Below are 18,157 nucleotides of genomic sequence, written 5' to 3'. Positions count from 1 at the left end.
TTCTTAAGTATGTCATAATTAATTACCTTCTTCCGTCGCAAGACCACGGGGTGCACCTCAAAAAACTACTTCCGTGACCGCTGGGGATCAGCAGAGTAAAAGCCTAATCTCGGCAGAACTCTTTCCTTCCATTCGTGCAACTATCGCCCCAAAGTGCGTATACATTCCCATCATTCGGCTAAGAAGCCCTCGCAAGAACAACGGCCCATTCTCGTTTACCTTTTTTTTTTCTTTTTTTCACGGCCTCTTTGGAGACGTGTATCGTGCTAACGACTTTCCTAATGATGACATTTTCAAGTACGGCACCAACGCGGCAGCCGCAAGTGCAACGCTGAGCTGAATGGAAAGGCCACGAACATGCAGAGCACGACCCTGAAAACGGTAGAGTCGTGATGCCCCGCGTACTCTATTACGAGACGTCAAGCTGAGACGGGATGAAACCGCTGCGAGAGTCATTCAACGTTTGCCTTTCTCGTCACTGGAGCACGCTAAGGAGAAGGCGGAGCGTATATTTGGGTTAAGTTCTCTCAGCAGTCGGGAAATGCTGTCGCCTTGTGAGGCGCGATAGCGAAGGATACCCCTTTCTGGAGCTGTGTCTGCATCTCTGGAAGAAGTGCCGCGCACCACGAGAGAGTAAGTTTACTGCATTTTTGTTGTACTGATTTTGTGCACTGACATTTTCGCTTTACGTATTGTACGGCAGCGATTCTTGAACGGAAACAGTATTTGTAAAGAAGGCAATCTGCCGCTCACGTAGTCTATGCAGCGGTATATGGTTCGTGCGCTCTCTTACTACTGTCTGTTTAGCAGTGACGGGGAGTACCTTCAGTACCAAATGCTCAACTACATTTTGAAGTACATTTCTGAGTACTTGTACATTCCTTCAAGGGCATTTCAAATTGTGTACTTGTCCCTTTCTTTAAGTACATTTCAAGCTTATAGTACTTGGAACTGTACTTTCGTACCTTTGTTGAGTACATTTCCATCAAGTACTGAATTACCCTGCTGGTAATAAAAATGGCTTATAAGCAAACAACCTGTGTTTGTTAGCCTGGTCATTACAGAAACAGAAAAATGCAGTGTTGAGAAACTAAAACTAAAAATGAACCAGCATTGAAAAGTGCCTGAAATCTTGATAGGCCAGAACATCTACTACTCTGATGTATTTCAAAAGTTCAAAGTTTCAAAAAGCAGCCATCCGCTGCTTTTTGGCATATCCCCTCAAACTATGTATGTGTTCCACATTCGCAATAAAGAAAGAAAGAAAGAAAGTTCAAAGTCGGGAACATGACAATACGTGCCCACACTATATGTACTGCAATAATCAGCGAGGTAATTTATCGTTGAACCTGTTACGTGCCTGCAAGACCTGATTTTATTTATCTGTCACATTGTTCCTTTCAATTTTCAGTGCAATCATGATATAATTTCGCAACATATGATTGGCTTTTAATTATTATATAATGAATGAAAAACGGAGTACTAAAAGGCGGACATGCTTCGCTTCACATTTTTACGTTTTACGTTTTTATTGCAGACAACGCAACATGTGAAGTTTTCCCGTTGCGCTTCTTGTTGTGTTAGGGTCTTTTTCATGCTTTCTTTTAGGAAGCCTGTGATGTGTTACAAGACAGCATGAAGTGTGTCTAAATGTACAATCTCGTTCTGTTGGCCTTTGTCTTGTTTTGTTTAAGCAATGTCTTCTTAATTATGTTACACCCAGGGATTTGCACACAGTGCTGTGCACTGGATAACTCGAAAAACTAGAACAGCTGATTGCATACACGCGTTTAAACGCACATTATTCCATTTGTCTGAGTAAGCAATGAACTGGCCATGTTTCATGGCAACACTTGCTAAAAATGCTAACAAGAACGTACTGTCCTTCTCACATTTGTCATCACCGAACAGCAGGACGTAGAGCTGATACAAACTACAAAATGCTTTACGATTACTTTAAAAGTCTCTTGCGAGGTACTTTGTACTGCACCTCAAGTACCAATGATGCTGTACTTTGCCCATTACTGATTGATTGATTGATTGATTGATTGATGTGTTTAATGGCACAAAGGCAACAAAGGCCATAGAGCGCCAAAACCATGGTGAGCGTGTCGGAGATGATTATGGGAAAGATGATGTGAGAGAGAGTGTGTGGTAGTTAAAATCTATCTACAGGTATGAGCGATGAGATTGACGAGGATAAGAGAGAGAAGAGGATGACGACAACAAGCAAGCTAGTGTGACAATGTGTGACAAAAGTGTGACAATGAGATATTTACATGCTGCTGGACATTATGCGAAGCGCTCCGTGTGAACTTTAAACGTCATAACGACAGAAGCCTTTATGACATTACAGGCGCCGACTTTCGTGGAAATACACAACCGCAAAATTATCTCATCCGTCGTCCCTTGTGCGTGGCTTCATATGTGATCTTCAATCATGATACACAACCAAAACGTCCTCCATTTCCTGGCATGATCTGATCTCGTATGCAAGATCACGTTGCGCCGAAATTCTGACTTGGTCCGTACATCTACTCCAAAATTTATCTACCGTGAAGAAGGTCGATGTCACCTCGATAACGCCAGACACGGTTCATTCCCGTCGATCAGGATATTCCATGCAAAACGAACGCATCCAAGACGTAGCGCACCGCCTATCACCTTTTCCACGCCCATAAGCGCATTCCGACTTGAAGCAGCAGCAGGAGAATATTCAATTATTAATGTCTCAATAACTTTGGGGAGCTTGGCCAAAGTATGCATTAATAATATATCTACATTACCGCAGCTGCTCACGTGACATTTTGTGACTGCGGTGCTACGCATTTTTTCGAAATGATATGCAATCCAACATGAATGTCCAAGTAACGTGGCATCGATATCAAGACGACCGCAGTGTATTGGAACTACATGACATCGAGCCCAATGCCTTTCAAAGTATTACCGAGACATGACTCAAGCTGTATACCCTAGCGCGTTCCCCAATTAGAGCATCAGTGGCGCCAGCAATGCACTTAGCGTTTCACCACCCCATGATGCTTCGGTATGCGTGCTCAAAGCAGACTGCAGTAAAGAAAGACATGTAAAAATTGCGTTTACTGAGGAATGCAGAAGAAGAGCATCTGGTCGACATGCAGGTCCTTGTGTACCTACTACCTTCTCCTTCGTTTATTTCTGTTTCCATCGTATTTAGTAATTCACCGAAAAGTATTGTAGGTAGCCGAGGATCAATATGGAATTCAACTAGTTGACGAAAATGCCAATATCTGCGGGCACCAGTGTCTTCAGATGAATTTGCGTACCTCAGAAACACAACACTGACTGGAGGTTCCAGGATCAACTCCTGACTCCGGCACACTTCGGTTTTACAGTGAATTACTAGGGCTTACGTGTTTGTGCTGCCCATAGATGGCGCCTGCCTCAGTAATTTGTTTGCCCTTGTAATTCTCATCATTAATGGCCACCACGTCACGCCTTGGTTCCACAAAACTTAGGACATTGGTTACAATGCTGACAGAAAAGTCAATTTCGGCATCCATTATGCACGTAACTGAGGGATGCGGACAATCAACTTATGAGTTTTACTCTCAGTACTTATAGATGACTGGCTAATGTGACGCAAATATTTGACTTGATTTCGTGTGCTGTCGTAAATGTGCAGCATGTTTCGCATAGCGACGAGAAAAGCGTGCCTAAAGTGCATGGCTTCGTTATGTCGAAGAAACGGAAACTGAATATCATTAGCATAGACCGTTGACGAGCCCGCTGAAACTGAATATATTTTCTAAGCAGTCATCCTGTCTTGAATTTGTGAGCAATTGTGTGGTCTATATAGAAACTGATCGCGAAGTTATCGTTTGTACGCTTAATTAGTTAGTCCTAAAACCCCAGAACTTTAGCCGTGGTGAATCCCAATTTTCCGCGAACCTGTCTTTTCTTTTTAGTCATCCCATGAAAATGCAATATGGAAGTCATCGAAAAAGCCAGACAGCGGCGGGACTCGAACCACGTGAAGTGTTCGAACTATACGTGGGTCAACAGAACAAACATATAGTCTACAAACAAGTCTATAGAATAACTTGCAAAGTACTTGCTCGCCTCCTTACGTAACCACCTCTTTAAAACCATGTGGGCAGGCGACGTCATGGATCACTCGTTCCTCGCGCGTATCGACCCCAACTGCACCTACTGCCTCCCATCGAAGATAGGCCGTTAGAGTCCGTCATCCATCGCTTGCGACTCAACGTGCCCCGTTCGCAGCAGCATTCCTTTATAAGATAGGTGTCGTTGGATTGCCGAACTGTTTAATTTGCGGAACTGTGGAGAACACGGAGCACGTGCTGGTCACCTGCCGATGCTTCGACTCTAGTCGGCGAACACTGAAGAACGCCCTCGCTAAACTTGATAAGCGACCTTTTAGTGTTGAGAAGGTACTGGTGAGCTGGCCAAGGCAACACCAGCAACCTGCGCTGTGTGCACTGACGAACTACCTCAAGGACATACGTTCTGAAATAATCTTTTATATAATTCAGTGCTTTCACACGTCAAGCGTCCTGGAACGGTTGGTCGCAGTGCGACCTACGTTTCCATGTTTTTATTTCTATTTCTATTCTAGTCTATTCTAAAATAACTGCATGCAAGAACTTGGCAGCCGCTCACGAGCGCTCTTGGGTCTTTCTCAGCACACTCGCACCAGCGAGCGCTCCTGTCTACAACGGATGTGCGAAGGATATCGGCCCCCGAAGGTGTCCTCATGTTGCTACTCGGTGGACGAACGCTGCTCAGTGTTGCACGTGGCAGGCCTGCTACGAACAACTAGGTGACCCTGGATTGTAGCAAACTCGCAATCCTCCGGAAAAGTAGAGGAAGTCCGTCGAGAGAGCTGCTGCCCGGGATTGACGCCAAACTACATCGCCCTGGGAGCAGTTCTCAGAATGTGCAGTTTTCCATCTGCACGTCGTCTCTCAACGCTTGAGGGGATCTACATGCACCCTGCTGTTCTTGCCCAGTTCATCTTGAATTACATAAATCCCTGTTTGCTGAGGACTGCGCTCACCTTCCAGTGACCTCGTTTGTTGGGGTCAAGCAACCGAACCCTTTGACCGACTACGGAAGTGCCATCGCGCATAGTCGCATAGTTGCTCTTCTGTCTTGCCCTTGCTGTTTTCGACCTTTCACATGTAGCAGACTTTTCTGGACATACCAGATCGAGTATAGAACAGTAACGTCTACCATTCAGAAGTTGGCACGGACGACGACCCGTAGTTGCGTGTGGAGTAACGCGGTACTTCAAAAGAAAATCTCGTACCCGCGCGAGCTCGTTCTCCTCCTCCTGCAGATCGACGTAGGGTCGTTCTAAAAGTCCGTACGAAGTTTTCCGCCAAGCCGTTTGATTTGGAATGATATGGCGGAGTGAGTACATGTCGGATTGGATTGGATTGGAAAAAGAAAGAAAAATATGGAGAGGTTATAGTCCCGACCCAGTCAGAACTGGCTACTCCAAAACGCGTTTGTGGGTGGAAAAAAAGAAAGAAAAAAGGCTAGCTACGAAAAATAGAAGAACAAACAAACAAACAAACAAACACAGGAAACAAGAAAGGGGTAGAGTGGGTGCAGCAGGATAAAGCATAAAGGAAAACGGGGGAAAGGAAAGGGGGTGATGTTCGACGCCGAGAAACACTCACTGCACAATGTCAGATATAGTGCGAACACAATGTCACCGAAGTTTTCACACGGTGTCAAGCAAGTCCAAAGCGGTAAGGAAGTCCACAAGAGCGCGCAATGCCGGCACCTGGTGTTGGGCAGGCCAGCAGCCTAGAACCTTCCCAACGGAGAAAGCGCGATTGTCGAGGCGGGCTAGTGCCGCCTCAAGGGAAAGACGAGGCTCTCTGTATCGATGGCAGGCTTCTATAACACGCTCTGTGTCCTCCAATACCCCGCACTCGGAACAACTCGCTGTGGAAACCTTCCCAAGTTGAAAGAGGCGACGGCCGGTATATGGCACATTGAGACGTAGCCGGTGAATGATGGAGGTAACGGCCCGGGGGAGCGCTGGGGGCATTAAAAACTGCAGGTCTGGATCCACTTTGTGCAGCAGTGAGTTAACTGGGATGCATCGACGCCAGTGTTCCCCGCTCAGACGTTTCACTACTGCGTTTATCGTGCTCTTTGCATCCACTCTTGTGAAGTAGACGGGGTGCGTGCGAACGCCACGAGCTAGATGGGCACGCCTGGCAGCTGCATCCGCAGCCTCATTTCCGGGGACACCGCAATGGCCAGGGACCCACTGCAACTGGATGTCATGTCCCCGTGATACGGCAGAAGTGTACACTTCAAGGACGTCATGCACCATTGGAGACAGACATCCCGATCCTGTAGAGTAGAGAAGGACTTGTAAGGCGGCTTTGGAGTCGGTGTAGATGGACCACTGAGCTGGGGATGGAGAGGATGCAATGAAGACAAGCGCCATACAAATCGCGTGCAGTTCCGCCGCCGCTGCCGACGTGCAGTGTGAGAGTCTTGCACATCCTTCAGCTGACAACTGCGGGATCACATAGGCGCAAGCAGAGCCGGAACGCGTCGTTGATGCGTCGGTGAAAACCTGAATCTTCCCTCTATCGCTGTCAAGTACGGCCAAGGTGAGCTGCCGTAGGACAATCGTCGACGCAGCTTTCTTCGAGGACACTCCAGGTGCCTCGACACGGACAGGGGGTGTGGACAGGGCCCATAGTTGGTCAGGGTGCTTCGGCAGAGATTTGTGCTTGGGGATGATGCTTCGGTGGGCAAGAACGGGTTGGCTACGACGAATCAAAGCGCGCACTAAGGGGTGTCGATAGTGGCGAGTTGCCAGCGTCAGATAGTGGCTAAGAGACTGATCGAGCCTCATGATGGGTACAGGTGGCTCCTTGGCTTCCGCGAAGACTAGAGCAGTTGATGTGGACTTGTGGACGCCGAGGCACGACTTGATGCTCTTCGCAAGAATGGTCTCCAGCAGTTGCTCAGATATGGGGCAGAGATGATGCAGTACTGGAAGGTGGTAAGTCAATACCTGACGTACAAGGAACCGGTGAAGACCGAAAAGAGCCCTAGAAGTGAGCCCCCACCGGGTATACCACAGAGGTAGCGCAGAACATTCAGTCGAGACTCTGCTCTGTCTTTCAAGCAGCGAACTTCTGCTCTCTACGATAAGCTGCGGTCGAGGATAAGACCAAGGAACCGGTGGTGCGTAACGCGCCTCACTGGGTGCCCACTTATGTAGAGCTGAAGGTTTCTCAAATGGCGGCGTGTGAAAGGCAAAAATACAGTCTTTTCATGGGACAGGTCCATACCTCTCTCTGCCAGGAAGGAGGCTACAATGTCGGAGTACATGTCGGATTTCAATTGACCGGAGATAGTTGTAGAATACTTCGTTTGTAAATGGTGGTCCATTGTCTGACCAAATCCTCGGGTAGACCATTCTGTGCGAATACCTCGAAGAATGCATCCACGCTTTTGCGGTGGTCATCTTGGACGTGGGTGTAACATATGGCCACTTGGTGAATCAGTCGGTGACGATGAGGTAGTGTATACCATTGAGTTCAGCAATGTCCGCGTGAAGACGAACCCAGGTGTTGCACGGCGGCTTCCATTGATGAAGAGGAACTGGGACCTCTTGAGCAGCGACAGTAGCTCACGAGGCACAGTGTTTCACATTTTCCTCAATAGCATTGTCCAAACCAGGCCACCATGGTACGGCCAACATGGTAGGCAACAACATGGTACGGCATCGCTAACATCTTCATCGTGGTTTGCCCAATATGGCAGTCATGAAGGATGTCGAGTAACGAGCCCCTGTACGAAGGGGGAATAACCGTGCGTAAACCCCAGAGAGCGTAAGTTCTGTTTGCCGTTGGTGGTATGGAGTCAACTGTGCAGGCACACTCCTGGGCCAACCGCGCGAAATGAACTATGCCACTTTGGCCAAACAGGGTACATGGCCGTAGCCTCTGGGATGTCTTCAGCAGCGATCGGCAAGACAGGCATGGATCATCATAAACAAAATCGATTTCCTCACAAGTCGCGCTGCATACGTCTGGCTGTATACGGACTGGTCGAATTCTATGTCCGGGCCTTCAGGAAGACGAGAAAGACCATCCGCACTGGCTATCCCCTTGGTGCCCTTGAATGGGATGTCGTTGACGTAGCTCATCAACACAAGTGCCCACCGGTGCAACTTGCTGACTGCTGGGACTGGAATCCCATTTTTAGACCAAAACTGGTTGTTAACGGCTTTTGATCGTGTAGAGAACAAACTTCCTTCCCTACACATATTGTAGAAATTTTCTCACACCGAAAATCATAGCAAGTGTCCCTCTCTCAATCTGCGCGTGTTTCTTTTTTGGTGGTGTGAGAGTCTTGGATGTGTGAGCGATGGGCCTATCCTTACCATCGATGCGATGATAAATAACTGCGCCGAGTCCCTTGCAGGAAGCATCCACCGCCATGAAGATTGGCTTCTCTGGGTCGTAATCAGTAAGGACCTCACCTGAGACTAACATAGTCATGAGAGTTTCAAAAGCTTCTACGCACGCCAAAGACCAGTTTCATGACGCCCTTTTCTTTAGTATAGGTCGTCCAACGGTGCGCAAACATCTGAGAGATTCTTCAAAAACTTCCCGTAGTGTTGTATAATTCCTGAGAATGCTCGCATTCGTATACTTGTGTTGGTGCGTGCAAGCATGTTTGGGATTGCAGGTACCCTTTTGGGAGAAGGTCGAAAGCGTTCAGCATCCACATCATGCCCCAGATATACTCTACTTGCGGTTGTAGAAATGCACATTTCTCCTCCGTTCCCAGGATTTTTTCCAGCGGTGGTGGTGGTGGTGGTGGGGGGGGGGGGGGGGGGCAAAGTGGTTCCAGAGCGAGGCAAAACGTGCAACCCTCCCCTCTTTCCCTGCGGGTGTCCAGAGGTTCATTTTATGACATCTGAGAATAAGCATGCGACCTATGATAAAAGAGTGCACAATTTTTACAAGAGAAGCTCCAGGGGGCGGGCAGCCCTTGCCCGCGTCTCGCTGCGCTCATGCTTCAGAGTAAAAATAAATTCCTGTAATCGAGCGACCACCTTGCTCAAGTTGTCGGCGGGCTCTCCATAACGAATCAAAGCTCTTCGCCAGCTGAAGTGGTCGAACTACACGCAACAAACGTTTTAATCGCGAAGTCCAGAACGACTGCAAGAGCTTGGCAGACGTTCACGACGTTCACCCTTTCCATCTTTCTCGGCACACTCGCTCTAGCGCGTCGACACCACGCACCTCTCGATGGCCGGTCGAGTGCGCTTTATGCACCTTGGGTGAGTGGAGCATGGAGAACTTGCATGGGGAACCTTGAGGCTTGCGTTGTGCTCTTCTGTTGCGTGTTTCAACCTGAGAACCGTTACTTTCAGTCAAGTTCACCGTGAAAATGTTTAGCTATCAAGCGTCACCCAGAAATCGAAGATGTGTCTATACACTCTGAGAAAAAAAAGGTAGAATTTCCTACCCAAAGTGGCAGCAGGACGGTACTTCTACCATTTCGTGCCATTCCACACGCGACTTCTCCCCCGCGGGTATAAGTGGCGGCGTCCCGTTCCCTTGCTCCTCCCTTTCACGTTTGCTCTAAGAGAAAACGGTAGAATTTCCTACCCAAGCTGGTAGAACGACAGTTTCTACTCTGCAGTTATACCCAAAAGGTAAAACTGTTCGGAGTAGAAATGTGGTTGCAATGCAGCTCCACCGGGTAGAAAATCGTACCTTTTTTTTCCTTAGAGTGTAGAGCACGCATTTTTTTTATCCGCCTTAGAACTAAAATGTCTACGATCCTCAGATGTGGCTCCAGATTAAAATAAATAAATAAATAACAGTTCTTCCGGTAGGCCAGTGAAACTGATCGGAACATGCTTGAAACGGTTCAACTCCCCCCCCCCCCCTTTTTTTTTCTTTCTTCTCTTTTACTCAGAGGTGGCGGTCACTGTGGATTACATTTCAGTTTGGTTACAGTAAAGAAAGAAGAAGAAAAAAAAACGATTCGGGGGGGGGGGGGGGCTCTCTCCGCTGGCTTTTATTTACTTACTTAAATTTACTTTGCTGGCTTTTATTTGAATTCGACCAATTAATAATGAAAATATTAATTTAATCTCGTTAATTTACTTAAATTAAACTCTCGTTAAATTAAACTCGGAAAAGGACGCAAATTCTACGTCTTTTCGATCGAATTAAAAGAAGATATCGGTTATTTCTGTTTCACGACTACGATTTGAGCCCTGTTCGTCGTCCCGACTCCACCTAGATATACTAAATAAGATTATTTAGTGACTCTTATTCAACCTATCGTTCTTGTGCGCATGCGCAGTGACACCGCTTGCTCTAGGCTTAAAGCATAGACTTCCTACTTCCTAAGTCACTCCCAGCCATTTGATTACAGAAGAGATATCACAGGAAGCTATTTCGGCAATTTTTTTCTCGCCTTGCGGGAAATACCTGAAAACATAGGTTACGGTGAAAGTTGAAGGAAAAGTACGTAACGTGTCAGGTGAACGCCGAGAAATGCAGGTCTTCTAAGCCTCTCCTTTTCCTATTTAATTTAGCGCAAATAGTGCGCGAAACTGTCTAATACGTAATACTCACGCGCAGAAGGTAGACGCAAGAGTTCTACGCATTGCATTTATATTTGTCTTACAACAAGAAATTGATGCGGTTCTTTGTTTGCCTGTCTAACATGAGAGCACTTTCTCCTTTCTATAGAGAGTCCGTGAAGCATGCTACGCGTGCTGCTCATTATCAGCACGGCTTCCGTGCTGGCCGCAGCGCGAAGAATGGCCGGGCCCATGATGGTAGACCTGTCATATGCCTTTGACAAGAGCACGCTCTATCCCAAGGAGGCCGGAAATTTCACGCTTGATGTGAGGCACGGAAAGACCAAATACGGAGTGCGGTAAGTAGAACCTGCGCTATTGGGAGCAGCTGTAAATACAGGAAAGAGTACTTCGTCCTTTCACATGTGAATGCGTGTCTTTTATTCAATTCCCTCGTCAGAGACTTATCCTTGCATGTGGGTTACATGAACCTAGCAATTTCGCGCGAGCACCACCCCTCCGGACTGTCAGAGTGGGCTGTGCTAGGCAGACAGGGTTTCTAATATCTCGCTATATCTCTCGTAACGAAGACAAAAAGTCAAAGCCACAGTGGCTGCTTTAGTAATGGTTGCTCGGACTATTGTGACCCTTCCGACTGTTGATATCATTCCATCTCATCTTGTGGACGCGTCTTAGTCTCTGCGTCACCGCAGTACCAGATTACTTTCCTCCCTCTTCCTCTCTCTTTTACGGTAGATGCGAGGCCACATGCGTCTGACGACCGTTTTGTATGCTTGGCGCCCGTAACTGTCCTCCCGTTGGGCAACTCGCTGTAACTTTTCTTCGTGTCTCTTAGTAAGAGGGCTTATGCTAGCACAGAAACTCGCTGTCCACTTACCCGACGTTGGCCTTACTAGCCACACAATGCCAGTAGGAGACGGTTCTACGTGCGACAAGACATATTCCCGTCCCCTAATGACATAGGCCACTTGTACGTTATACTGTCATGCCTCACGTGGTTATGCGAGATTTTGATTCCGTACCCGCCCCTCTACCCGGCGACGACCTCGCCGCTAACCGAGTCATCAGCCGCATTCAGTTAGCAAGGGGGTGATTATGCACCTGGGGGGGGGGGGCGTGTCGTTTGCAGAGCAATGCATTCTTGAGCAACGACTGCTCCAACAAAGGCACACCGCCTCCTACAACAGGTGCCGAGTGATTGTGCGACAACTTTATGCATTCTGCTTTCCTAATTAGAGCAGAAGGCAATGTCCTTTTGCTTCATCTCTATCATGCTACCAGGCACAAAGTGAGCACTTATGCGATCATAATGGGATCCGTCAAAAAATGCAGTACGTGGAAGTGACACACCTGAGCGTTAATTGGCTTGGTCTGTGTGTACAGTTCGCCCGTCGAGGCCAAGAGACAGCTTCTTAGAAGCGTGGTGTCTAGTCGAGAAAGTGGTGTTCTCTGGAAGGCTTCGGAGTGGCGTGTGTGCATGTCATGTATGACAACAAATCATGTGTGTACAGCGTCAGTATAGCCCCGGCATAGAGAATGACACGAGAGAGGTACGAAAAAAATATGTAAGGAACCTCGGGCTGGGCGGGGGGACAGCAGGCAAAATGTTTTAGGAATTTATAAAAGAGTTAGGCGGCAAACGAATTCTCACAACAAGATCCGGAGGGCACGGAAACGGGAGGGAAGGTGGGATGAGCAAAAAGAATCGACATTGGTCCAGAACTGGTCTGTACAGATGTTCATTCAAGTATAGATAGTAATACAGGAGGTGACGACACCACATTCTGTACAAACACTCCGAGGCAGGCTCCATCCACTGCTGAGCCTTATCGAAAATGTGTAATCGTACAGAGTAGCCAAAGGGAAGGTGAGCACTGGATCTGGATCACATGACAGGTGAGAAGCGGTCGTCGTGAAAGGGTTTCACGGTGGCACAAAATGCAAAGCGACGCAACTATACGTGACAATCTTGCGAACAATAAGGACAGACGGGCAAGGGCGCGGACGAGATGGCACAAAGTAAGAGAGATATAACCTGAGACAGGAAAGAAACAAGAGACATATCGTGTTGGGATCACTTTTGAGGCATTTTTTGTGTTTGTCTTGTTTCTCAATCTGCCTATACCTCCGGTTGTATCTCTCTCATTAAACACACATACCTTAACAGCTGGATGAAGTCACGAGACACACAAATATGCAAAGGTAAGAGACCGAGGGAACACACAGGAAATGATCGCGCAGACGTCAGCAAGTGATAGTAATATTTGCACAGGTATTGAAGTCGCGACATATTGAAGACATTTTTTTCTTCTTCTGTCTGTCGTCATCATCACCGTCGCAATAGAAGACGCGTGATGAGCAGAGAAGAGAATGCGAATAAAATTTTCATAATTGAAGAATTGTTTTTACGAATGGACGGATGTTGGAAGACAACATAGTTGTCCTTTCTCAGGTCGTGGCAGCGCTGTTGAGTATCGAAAAGACTCCGTAGTCCACGACAGCACATGAAATATACGGAATAATTGAGGCACAACTTCGTGAACACTTTAAAGGAGCACTGAAGTGACCGCCAAATTTTTGTTTAGTTTTTCGGTGCAGAGTAAACGGATAACTCGAACGGATAAAATGATTACCTGCGAAAGAACGCGCAGGTGACCTACAGAGCCAGCGCGAGGGCTCTGTTCCAGACACCTTTGAAAAATCCTCCTCGTGAAAAGAGCGCATTGCAGAACGAGAGGACGTCATGCCGTATGCTACTCCGCTCACGTGACCAGTGACGTAGGGCGACACAGCTCACGCATGCATAAGCGGGGGTGCCGGTGTGTGAGCTGCGAAAAAAAAAAGAAAACACACACGAAGAAACAAGGCACGGAGCCGTCTCCACGTCACGAGAGCATCGTATCGGCCGTCCGCGGCTGCCTCCTACAGTTTCTTCCTTCCTTTCTTTCTTTTTTTTTTTTCGTAAATTCTATTGCACAGCTCTAACGCACCGCAGATCGAAAATATTTTGCAGGGTGACTCCTGGTGGATAGTTTGACAGACTAGGCATGTATTTCACCTCATTGCGCCTTTCCGATAAGATATCTACAATAACGCCAGAGACTGTGTAACGCGTAAAGTAAAAATACTTGCATTGTAAATAGACGAAAGACAAAAACGTCCTCTATATAATAAGCGCAGTTTCATATCTACCTGGCACAGATGGAGGAACAATTCCTGAATCAATGGAGTGTTCAGTACAGTTCAGCAGCAACTGTGAGACAGAAGTGCAGCTAACGTGTTCCTGGACTATTAGGTGGGGATGGTGCTCTATCCACTTGGCTGCCGAAAACCCGAACCCTTGGCATATGTCGCTGGATGAGTGGCGAAGCAGACTCTAATCATTAGCCCATAACTGGACGGGAACACCACATTACAGCTGCACTGTAAAGTAGTAACTCCTCGTCCCCAATCCTGCTTTAAACCGCGACAGTCTGGGTGTCTGGAGAAGAATGACGGTGCATATGGCGTATATGAATGATGATGCATATGTGTGCATCATGGTGCACACACGTCTCAACAGCAGCACGTATCGAGAATTACGCGCAGCCGAACACCCGCAATAAGCCGCAACCAAGTCCGCACGACGAAGACTTAGAAACGACGGAAACAGCGTACTCCACCAAGCATTCGATGTACCTGTGCGCGAGGTACAACTACCTGCTGGTGATAGGGACACACGAAAGCTTGGACAGCACAACAATATATGAAGAGCAGAATCAAAGCAAGGATAGTAAGGGAAATGGGATCTTTGAGCATATCATCCAAATGGGGCGACCCCTGAGAAAATGGTCGAGGCGGCGTAGAAATGGGTTACGGTACACCGCCCCGTGTAGAAGAACAAATTTCAAAGCACATAGGGCGGACACAGCCCACACGGTATGCAAGCTTTGCAAAAAAGAAAAAAAAAAGACAGAGAGAGAACATTTTCAAATTCTGTGACATGTACGTCGTGCAGAAACAGGATACCGCCTGTCATCATAGTTGCTCCACGAGTGCTACCACTCCCAAAGTTCCCTTGACGCTCTGATCCAGAGGCGTTGCGCCTCCCCCAGCGGGGGCGCCGGGTGCAGGTCCCGGGTGACCAATAAAGAGACACCCAAGCGGATTTTCTTAGCTTTGAAGTGCTTATGGGCTCTCTCTGTCTCAGATTTTAAGGGGGGTACGTAGTGTTTAACCTGCCCCAGGCGGAAGCTCGCCGTTCCAGTACTCCAGCCCATCCTGCCACGCGGACTGGGAAGATCCCGTCCCGGCAAGACGTCTGTGCAGTTGCTACGACATGAATGCTCGAAACGCGTGATGACATCTTCATGAAAACTAGCGCGTGAGCAATTGCGAGTTCTTTCAAGCATTAACGGGGTTGTGACACATTGGTACAGTGCTGGACAAAAGTTTACGGAACACGCACGGCTCATTCTTTCCACGGAGTGACACGCTAGCAGCGAATGGGACCGTACGGGCTTACAGACATGCCTAGGTAACCTAGTCACCTGTCGTATGTCGGCACAGTTCCCTTAGAAGTCGGCCCAGGACGCACATTCCTCCAGGGCGTCAGTCGTGACGTGGCCCACCTCTGTGGGGCCCACAACGGCGAGCCCTTTCACCAGGACCACAACCGAATGTGTCGGAGCGTGTTCCGTAAACTTTTACCCAGCACTGTGCATGTAGCTCTCTACAGCATTTTGCCGCACGTGAGAGTATCGAGTTAAAAAGATTATTGTGTTACTCCCGCGCGTCCCGCGCGAGAAAACTCTACTGCGCGTCTGCGCAGTACGGTTTAGAGTATAGTTTCATTTTAGTTAAACGACGCGCGTCGTTTGCTACTCCCGCGCGTCCTTTGCGTCCCGCGCGTCAAACCCTAGCATCAGTCCAGGATGTGTCGGCAACGATGTTGTGACGGACAGAACAGCGCTGTAGGCATTCTATGGGGAGCATCCCTCGCGAGAGCTTTTTGGTTTCTGCCCAAAGAAGTTGGGCTCCAACAACGAGGCGATGACCACGAAAACGCGGTAGCAGAATTAGTGACACGGAGCTCGAGGAATATTCTTACTCGTGGACGGTGAGAACGATAGCAGTAGCAACGTCACACAATAGTCACAACAGGAAATGAATGGTGGAACAAGGAGTCTACTTGCAGTGATCAATGAATACAATAGCGGAGAGTAGTTTGATATATGCAGTAGCGGGAAGCATATAGCAGTGAGTGGGAAATCTTGTATCTTTTGTCATGCACACGCAAATAGCATGCAAGTAGCTGCAGCATCGCTACATCGGATGCTCCCGAGTATATGCACAACAAAATGAACTCTAGTGGCAAGCTTATTGCCCTCACAGTACACTGTTCGCGCCTCCCCAAATCAGGTAACTTGCGCGCTCTGTACTAAAAAGTCACAGATATTGCTAAACAGCTGTTCGCAGCTGGGAGACTAACATGCACAGAAATGTCAGCACACGATATCCCGTGTTTAACGTCCCCGCGGAAGACGACGCACTTGACCAATCCGTACCATCGAATGGACCTTTTTTTTTACATACGCGTCGTATCCTAGCAACTCTCCAGCGAACCACCCTCGGCGCGCGCCGAAATAAACCCATGTGGGTAGCATAAAGGACCAAAACTGGTCTTGAAGTGGGGCCGAAGAGATCGCGTGGTGTCCCCACTGGTCCCCACTCTTGTCGTTCCCATTTAGCGCCATCTATTGAACACGGAGACCATTTCCTGCTCACCCAAGGTCATCAGCACCGCAGCGCATGCGCATGCACTGCGGTTCTCGACCGGGAACCGAACTTGGAGCCTTGAGATCAATATGCTACTAGTGCGCTGCCTACTGGCTTACCGAAGGAATATTATATCTCCCGTGTCAGGGGGGTGTCAAAGTAGCTTGCCGTTGTTGGCCGCACACGAGTGGGCATCGTCACGACTCCCGTGTCAGCCTTTGGCAACGGATCTGATAAATACCACTTGGCTGCAATTCCTATTTTCTCTGGTCCTTCATTCTCCCGTTTACCTTTCTTCTGCTGCAGATACCAAGAAGAAATCTTCATGGCACCTACCGAAGGAGGGACCTGCATGATTACTCCTCGACTCCTGATGAAGGGCCGGTGGTCTATTATGGACATACCCCTTAACCGTCTTGTAGCTGCAGGTGTTGTAATAGACGTCAGCCTTCAGGTTATGCGCAACAGAAACTATCAACTCCTCACGTCTGACGTTCTCCGGTGGGAAGACATCCACGGGAAGCTACCCCAGGGATGTATCCTGCTAATACGGACAGGCTGGAGTCGTTACTGGCCATCTTGGAAGAAATACCACGGTCTAGGGAACGTAACATACGATGTTCCGCATCATCCTGGAATTCACCCAGATACCGCAACGTGGCTAATATCAAAACGAAAGCTCTACGGTGTTGGCATCGATGGCCCTTCACTTGATTACGGCATGTCCAAGAATTTGGGGGCACAGCACGTCTTTCTAGCCGCTAACACCTACGGACTTCTAAACGTGGCCAACATGAAGGAGTTGCCGTCTGCAGGGTTTACGATGTTTGTGTTCCCAATGAAGATCCGTGGAGCTAGTGCGTCGCCTGTGCGTATCTTAGCTGTAGTACCTTGAGAGACAGCATGACTTAAGGACCATGCGCATTTCTGACGTGTCATCAAAGGTACTGTCACAGGCGTATCATGGTGTAACTAATGGTACACCTCCACTGTGAAAACTTAGAAAGTGTGACAGATGCCGCGATTTCTAGAAATATTTAGAGAGCGAAAGCGGAAGAGGGAAAAAGAACCGCGTGACTCTGCACTACATATGCTTATCGCAGAGCCGAAGGGCAAAAAGAAAACATAAATGAAAGACAGCAGGGAAAACGAGAAGGAAAAAGTGAACTACCGAATCCACAGCCAGAGGAACGACCAAGGCAAAGCCAACTACAGAGAGCTCGACAGTCTGAAAAGCAACGACTAGCCATTATGTTGATCAGGAAGCGCTCGCGACAGTCGGCACACGAGCCACTCGATGTACCCTATTTCTTATTTATTTCTTGGGGCTATAAAGTCAAGAATGAGGGACGTACGTATGCGTTTCTACGTGCTGCGGGTTGTGTAGATAAACGAAATGAGTGTGAACTGCTTTAGCCGCAGTTTCGTGTATTAAATTATTCTTGAATGTACTATACTCCCGGCTGGCTACCGTTGCGGATGGGGTCAGGTACGTACAAGTGCTTTTTGTTTGCAGTTAGCGTGCCACGCTCCTTCAGCGCATGTTTAAATTAGAGAGGATAGAGTTCGAAGACCGAACAAGAGTGCGGCATTCACCGTGTTTTTAAACGATCGAAGCTATACAGCTTCGGTCGTTCAAACTAAAGGGAAATGTCCAGATATTCTTAAACTTTGAGACCAACGCCATACATAGAAACTCATTGTTAAGATGCTACAGGCTATGGCGTATAGCGTCTTAACAGTGTTAGAGGCTATCTAATAATTAATACACAGGGTGTCCACGCT

The 18,157-nt window shown here is 47.9% G+C and overlaps 2 protein-coding genes across 2 annotated transcripts; one reads left to right on the top strand and one right to left on the bottom strand.

Moving 5' to 3' along the window:
- Positions 1-505: 505 nt before the first annotated feature.
- Positions 506-17,812, top strand: LOC135383394 (isatin hydrolase-like). The gene is made up of 3 exons (XM_064612868.1): positions 506-633; positions 10,764-10,953; positions 16,679-17,812. The coding sequence occupies exons 2-3, from the start codon at positions 10,778-10,780 to the stop codon at positions 17,265-17,267; spliced, it is 765 nt and encodes a 254-aa protein (XP_064468938.1). The 5' UTR covers positions 506-633; positions 10,764-10,777; the 3' UTR covers positions 17,268-17,812.
- Positions 5,732-8,540, bottom strand: LOC135384571 (uncharacterized). Its single transcript, XM_064613768.1, has 2 exons — positions 8,429-8,540; positions 5,732-7,029 (listed from the first exon to the last, which is right to left on the bottom strand). The coding sequence occupies exons 1-2, from the start codon at positions 8,538-8,540 to the stop codon at positions 5,732-5,734; spliced, it is 1,410 nt and encodes a 469-aa protein (XP_064469838.1).
- Positions 17,813-18,157: the final 345 nt, after the last annotated feature.

The sequence above is a fragment of the Ornithodoros turicata genome, chromosome 2, assembly GCF_037126465.1.
Source record: "Ornithodoros turicata isolate Travis chromosome 2, ASM3712646v1, whole genome shotgun sequence".
NCBI classification, from domain to species: domain Eukaryota; kingdom Metazoa; phylum Arthropoda; class Arachnida; order Ixodida; family Argasidae; genus Ornithodoros; species Ornithodoros turicata.
Note: the sequence above shows the minus strand (reverse complement) of the source record. Positions and strands in the feature narration are given on the sequence as shown.

What these genes read in the sequence shown, in the direction of transcription:
- LOC135384571 (XM_064613768.1), bottom strand. Translation starts at nt 8,540, where the DNA reads ATGTTAGTCTCAGGTGAGGTCCTTACTGATTACGACCCAGAGAAGCCA. An exon ending in TATTTATCATCGCATCGATG is followed by an intron (nt 7,030 to 8,428) that starts GTAAGGATAGGC and finishes ACCACCTTCCAG; the next exon opens with TACTGCATCATCTCTGCCCC.
- LOC135383394 (XM_064612868.1), top strand. Translation starts at nt 10,778, where the DNA reads ATGCTACGCGTGCTGCTCATTATCAGCACGGCTTCCGTGCTGGCCGCA. An exon ending in AAGACCAAATACGGAGTGCG is followed by an intron (nt 10,954 to 16,678) that starts GTAAGTAGAACC and finishes CTTCTGCTGCAG; the next exon opens with ATACCAAGAAGAAATCTTCA.